The sequence below is a fragment of the Lathyrus oleraceus genome, chromosome 1 (assembly GCF_024323335.1).
Source record: "Lathyrus oleraceus cultivar Zhongwan6 chromosome 1, CAAS_Psat_ZW6_1.0, whole genome shotgun sequence".
Lineage (NCBI taxonomy): Eukaryota > Viridiplantae > Streptophyta > Magnoliopsida > Fabales > Fabaceae > Lathyrus > Lathyrus oleraceus.
Window position 1 is genome coordinate 55,418,166 of NC_066579.1, and position 6,692 is coordinate 55,424,857.

At 31.7% G+C, this 6,692-nt stretch overlaps 1 protein-coding gene across 1 annotated transcript; it reads right to left on the minus strand.

Annotated features, from left to right (window-relative positions):
• Positions 1-965: 965 nt before the first annotated feature.
• On the minus strand, positions 966-6,236 carry LOC127107608 (uncharacterized). Its single transcript, XM_051044936.1, has 4 exons — positions 5,959-6,236; positions 4,781-5,872; positions 1,678-1,755; positions 966-1,591 (listed from the first exon to the last, which is right to left on the minus strand). Exons 1-4 carry the CDS (start codon positions 6,073-6,075, stop codon positions 1,310-1,312), a joined length of 1,569 nt encoding a protein of 522 aa, XP_050900893.1. The 5' UTR covers positions 6,076-6,236; the 3' UTR covers positions 966-1,309.
• Between the last annotated feature and the right edge of the window lie 456 nt (positions 6,237-6,692).

Below are 6,692 nucleotides of genomic sequence, written 5' to 3' on the forward strand. Positions count from 1 at the left end.
GTTAAGAGGATTTGTAATTTTTTTAATGCAAAAATTATAGTTGAGAAGGTTTGTAATTGTTTTCGTCCTTAAATTACACTTTAGCAGGTTTATAAATTTCTCCTTATAAAAATCAAAATTCTATAAGAATTTTTAATTTTATCCTTGTAAAAAATATCGTTTAGTAATAAATAAATATTGTAGAGGTAGGTATGAAAGTGTTGAACCACGATAGTATTTTTAATTGTATTTTTTAAAAAATATCAAAGATGTTACTATAGGAGTAAGTTACTTGTGTTGGTACAAGGATTTCTTTAAAGAACTTCTCGGTTAGCAAAACGGTAACAATTAATTCGAGGTTTCCTTCAATCTCTAGTTCTCCTAAATAGTAAACATGGAACAAACAGAATTCGGTTTATTACCAGAAGATATTACTCCATCGCCAACTTAGAGAACTAAAGATAATTATGACATGAAGATCTAACCCCATTTTATTGTCTAACACTTCTTTTAATATAATGTCATTTTCCTATGCAGTTAATTATACTTCAAACAATTTAAACAACACAGCAGAAAATAGTTCCATTCTGTACTATAACCATAGTTGTGACAGATTCACAAAATCACGGAAATCTTATATTAATAGAAAAGTTGGGAAAATAATAAAGTCAACACAACCACAAAATCATACAAAAAATGAAGTCATTCTGCTACTATTGCGACTAACAATCATTTGGATGCTTTTACTTTGGCACTAATTGTTTTGCACTACCATAGCAACATCCAACAAGTTGGAAATTGTGAGAGTAAAGGTAGCAGAAATCTTTATGGTTTAAGTATCAATCAATCATATTGAAAACAACAACCACATGTTTAAAATAAAATGGACAGAAAGTGAGAGACATAACATGTGATATAATAAGGCTGCACAAGACAAACAAGAAACAGAAGAGAATAAAATACTAAAAAGGACCAACAAACAAACATGGACAATAATAATGTGATTAAACTTGAGCTTTCATAGTCAAACAAACAGAATCATCATCATCAGTACTCTCTAAAATCTAAAAAAAGTACTTCATGGGTCAAATCTAAAATTGGTGCAACACAACAACAAACTAAAATGAACAGTCACTTTCTCCACTCTGAAAAATCAGATCTGATACTGCCTACTCGCTTTACAAATCTGCCACCTCATCATGTGTTTAACTGTTAAACACACTTGTACAAAGTTGTTCATAATCAAATTGAAAGACCATGATAAAATATTCCTGGCTTCATAATCAATTAACAGCCAGCTGTTGTAATTCCTCCTAGCTGAGGTTGATTCCTAAGGATGATACTGGTATTGTGACTGCTGTTGCTGGTAATGGCGATCCTGCGTATGAAACGGGGGATATTGTGCAAATACCTGAGGCTGTGCCACCAATTCTTGTGGCTGATCTTGTGCTGGCACGTTCGGCTGCGATGGAAGCAGTTCTTCCTTTAGTGGTTCATTAAGATCCATGGCTCCGAGAATTTCTAACTCTTGAATTGCCGCAAGTGCAGTGACTGGACTTTCATGGTCAAAATGTGGTTTGATAACAACCAGAGATTCTTTGATTTTTCCTTGCTGGAAATTAATGTATAGAGAATTACTTAGAAAATAAATAAATAGAAATAAAAATAAATGATAATTGAAACCAAATTTCAGCTTACAAAGTGTTCAAGTTTCCTTCTGAGATCAACTTCGTTAGCAGCATTTTGTGAAGTACTGGCAGTAGCAGGTGCTGTTCCCTGTCCAATCAAATTGATGCAATAGAAGATGCGAATTAGAAAGGTTTGTACAGTAAATGTTTAGGAAGAAAATAAGAATATTCTAACCATAAACTACTTCACTTCAAACTCAATTTAGGAAAACAATTTCACAAAATCATGATTGATAAATGCCCAGACACACACGACATGGCAGTCATTTCCAACAGTATTTAGAAAACAAAAAGATGTGTTATAAACTTACAGTAGAGTTGTAACCAGAAAAAACATACAGTAGAAATAAAATGACAGTTAAATTTCCAAAGCTTTTATTACACCTAAGGGTTTAAATGATAAATAAATAAACAAATCAGATAGAGTGCAAATGAGTGCTACAATGAATGAGTGTTATAAAAAACTATAACAAGGAAAATTAAAATCAATAAGTAATTCAAGACAATATAAACTCAAACAAAAGTAGAAGTTGTATATAATCCCACAAAAAATGAAGGATAAACTACTGATATAGATTATAAAATAAGATAACTATCTGTAAATTTAGAAAGCAAAACAGAAGATAAGACATCTAACAATAATTAAGAATTCAAATATTTCATAAATTTTTCAATTTTAATTATAAATTATACAGAAGGTGTGATATCGAATTTGCAAATGCTTCTCTATAAACTACAAAGTTCATTTCATACAAATATTGTAATCTCAAAAGTTGTTTATCACCCACTAAAGTCAAGAATATTCAGATTAGAATAATAAAAACTAAAAAACAAACAAACAAACAAAAACATTGACAATAACAGAGTAAATCAAATTCAAATTTCAAAACATTGAACAACACAACACACCCAAAAATAGCAAATCTGTAAGCAGTTATAGTCCAAGTCCAGTCAATAAAGTTCATTTGTCAGATTCAGATGTATGTCATATTAATCCTACAAATTCAGCTAACAGTTTAAACATAAAATCACAGCTTTGTCACAGATATTAATAGAAAATGATTTAAAAGTTATTAACAGTATTATTACATTTAAACCAAAATTTATAGAAGAGAAAAAACTAAGTTTTGTAAAGAACTATCAGTGCATAAAGCTTAACTGTTTTTCATTCATATGCAGTGAGAAATGTTAAAGCAGTCCTAAAAATTAAAATAAGAAATATTTTATATAAATTAAAGACCTGAAATAAAATACAACATAATTTAACTATTAAAGATTCACCTTAATCCAATCAGAAATAATAATAACTTTATAAAGTATATTAGGATTAAAGGTTAAATCATGCAAATATTTTCAAATACAACTTGAAGATACTTAAAATAATCCAGAAAAAAAATCATTATCTTTTTTGACAGAAAAATCCATTTTCTCACTGAAGAATTCACTATGTTAAATTCTGCAAGTAACAATAGTTCTACAAAGTAAACTTTCAGTTTGAAGATTAAATAAAATGCACAGCTATTTAAAATGCAATTACAATATTATTCATAAAAAAAACCTTCAGCCTACTCAAGTTAAACATGTTAAGTTCTGCATTTCAAAATAGTTTTACAGAACGAATTTGTAGTCTAATTGTAAAATTCTTAGTTTTCCAACTGCAAATCATTCAATAATAATTAATTATTATCACCACCAAAAACAAAGTTCACCAAAAATATTGAATCAGTAAAAAAACATTACACTAAGTTACAATGGTTTTTTTTACAAGATTAAGCTACAATGCTCTGTTTATTTTTCCACAGGTTATGGCAAAGAGTAGTACATTATTTTAAAAGAAGTTAAATGAAATACTTGCATACTTAAACAGACAAATACACACATAAAATAAACTTTTATTTAATAATATATTGTGAATTCCATTTCAAAGTTAGTAAAATCCAAATATATTTTGAATATAACTCAAAATATGGCAAAAATGCATTGATATACCACACAAACAATTTTAAAAATCAAAGTATCCTAGAAACATAATTTAAATCATACAATATTTTCAAACACAAATTCTACATATTATATATAATCCAGAAAATCCACTTTCTTTTTTGACATAAAAAAACAGTTTCAAACTGCATAATTCACTCATGATAAACTCTGCATGTCATAACAGTCCTACCAAGTAAATTATCAGTTTGTAGATAAAATTCACAGCTTTTAAAAAAATAATGACAGTAGTATAAAAACCCTCACTTCAGATTACATAAATAGATATTTAATTATGCATTTCAAAATAGTTCTACAAAGTGAATTGTAGTTTAAACATAAAATGATCAGTTTTCAATCTGAAAATCACTCAATTATTAACCAATTATTATCACCATTCATCAGTAAAACCAAAATTCACCAAAAAAACATCAAATTGAAAAACCCTGGTTCATTAAGCTGTAATGTTATATTCATACATTCATAGATAATAGCATTGAGCAGTATATAATATTTAAAATAAGTTAAATTAAACACTTATAAACATAAACAAACAAACACAAATAAAATACCATTCATTTATAGGATTAACAACTTATTTCATTTCAAAATTAATAAAATCCAAATACATGTTCATGCATACATATGTAATATCATTGAGCAGCATCATATTTAAAATAAGTTAAATTAAACACCAATATACATAAACAGACAGAGAAATACACTAATAATTCTTTTCATTTCAAAGTTAATAAAATCCAAAATATGGCAACAATGCATAGATATACCTAAAAAGACCTGAAATTACCATTTGCATCTCCAGTTAATCTTCCACCAACAGGTAGGAAAATCTTGATAAAAGTCAAAAAGTACAGACTTTGTATTAAATTCTACCAAAACAATCTATCCAACATAGATTTAAAAGAACACAACTTAAAAGCAGAAAACTTTACAAACAAAAATTAATTTCATAAACCTTGTATATCCAAAAACAACTAATTAAACTACATATCAAGAAACACACAACGTAATAGCAAAGTCATCAATTTCAACACACAATCGGAAAAAACACACAACAAAATAGCAAAATAATCAATTTCAACAGAAAATTAAAAAAAACTAAAATTATTCACCTTCTTTGGACGACCCACAGGCCTTTTTCCTGGAGCCCGCAGAGTAATCCCTCCAAATGAATTTCCTATACGGCCGCCACCACGTCCTCTTCCCCCACGACCTCGCCCGCGGCCACGTCCTCTGCCTCCACCAGCAACCGGAACAGCAGAAACAGCAGGATTCTTCCTTGGTCGTCCTCTAGATCTCGGAGTCAAAACAGCCACGCCTTCCACCGTAGCCGGGACTGCAGCCGAAACCACCACTTCAGGAACTGCAACTTGAGGCTGAGGCACTTCGGTTTCAGGAACGGTAGTAGCAAACGGTATCGGAGTAGGATTCTGCTGCTGATTCTTCGGTGGACGCCCAGGTCGTCTCTTAGTGCCATCAGAAGCAACAGCTGGAGTTGGAGTATCAGGCCTTAGCTTCGGAGGACGTCCGGGTTTCTTCTTTGATTTAGATTTAGAGCCAGGAGGACGTCCTCTTCCGCGAGAGGCTGGAGTTGGTGGAACCTGCCCTTCAATTGGTGACTGGTTTTGGCTAGGGCTAGGGCTTGGGCTTGGGGCCGTTGCATACTTCGACCCAGATACATTTGATACATTCTTCGAACCAGGCGGACGTCCAGGACGTCTTTTACTCCCCTCAGCAGGAGTAGGAGTGGCAGCAGCAGCTTGAGCATCGACCGGATCATCAGAAAGCCCAAGTGCGGCCCAAACAGGCTCAGCATTCTGCAACGGAGCGCTATTGTTGTTATTATTAGCAACAACAATAGGAAGCTGCTGAGGGATAAAGCTATTTTGAGGCTGGGCTTGTATTGGGCTTGGGGTTACGGATTTTCTTGGTCGGCCACGGGGTTTTGAAGGCTGAGAAGGTGAAGCGGTTGACGGTGGTTCAGTTGCAGCAGGTGGAGGAGTAGATCTAGGGATAATATAGGAATTTTTGATAGTTTGAAGTAATCCATCGGATTTCAAACGCTTCAAGTGATGAGTCAACAAGTTGGAGTGTGATTCCGGCGGTGGAAGCTGGTGACTGTAAACTTGTTCTATGTATTTCGATATTGCTCTTTTGCTTGAACCATTTTTGTCCTTCAAAGCTTCAATAGCTGTGTAAATCATCTGCATAACAACAACAAAAAAAGATTCTTAATAATCATCAAGAAAGGTGTAGAGAGAGAATTTAGAGAGAGAAAGATGATTGTTACCTCAGCATAGGGAGGGTGGTTTGAAGACGGAGATGGAAGGTGGTTGTTTGGTTCGACGGCGAACGGGACGGCGTTGGCAACCGGAGCTGAAGGTGAAGAGATCGAGGATGGGTCCATGAGGAGAGAGAGAGTGGGGGGGGGGGGTAGATTCGAAATTTGGGAAATGAAAATTGAAGATTTTAGGGTACTTTAAGAGAGAGAGTGTGAAAATATTTATTTATATGGAAAATGGAGAGAAAGATAAGAATGAAGAAATAGGGTTAGGTAGTTTTGCAAAATGGTGTGGTGGAAATTGGAATCTAAAGTTGAAATGAGACAATATAAGCAATTAATCAAGAAACGCTTTTTTGAGGATTCTAGCCTTACTTTAAGGCCTTTTTTTCCTTGGTTCATGTTTGGATTCAAGAATTGTGATATAATCTGATTATTTTTAATTAAAAAAATTAAAGATTGCTCAAATATATTATTTAATTCATTTAAATAATGCATTTAATAAAAAATTATATTTTAATCTTTAATAATGTCCCTATAAAATGAATAAATAGTTTTTAAAGATTAATATAAGTGATGTAATATGATATTATTTATAAAAAACTATATATTTCAAAGCTGGGTCAAATATATCATTTAATTCATTTAAAACCAATCAATTTTATTTTTATTTTTATTAATTTTAATTCAAATTTAAATATTTCAGTTTAAAAAAATCCTAATTTAAATAATATATACTAAAA

What these genes read in the sequence shown, in the direction of transcription:
- LOC127107608 (XM_051044936.1), bottom strand. Translation starts at nt 6,075, where the DNA reads ATGGACCCATCCTCGATCTCTTCACCTTCAGCTCCGGTTGCCAACGCC. An exon ending in ACCACCCTCCCTATGCTGAG is followed by an intron (nt 5,873 to 5,958) that starts GTAACAATCATC and finishes GTTGTTATGCAG; the next exon opens with ATGATTTACACAGCTATTGA. An exon ending in GAAGGAAACTTGAACACTTT is followed by an intron (nt 1,592 to 1,677) that starts GTAAGCTGAAAT and finishes ATTAATTTCCAG; the next exon opens with CAAGGAAAAATCAAAGAATC.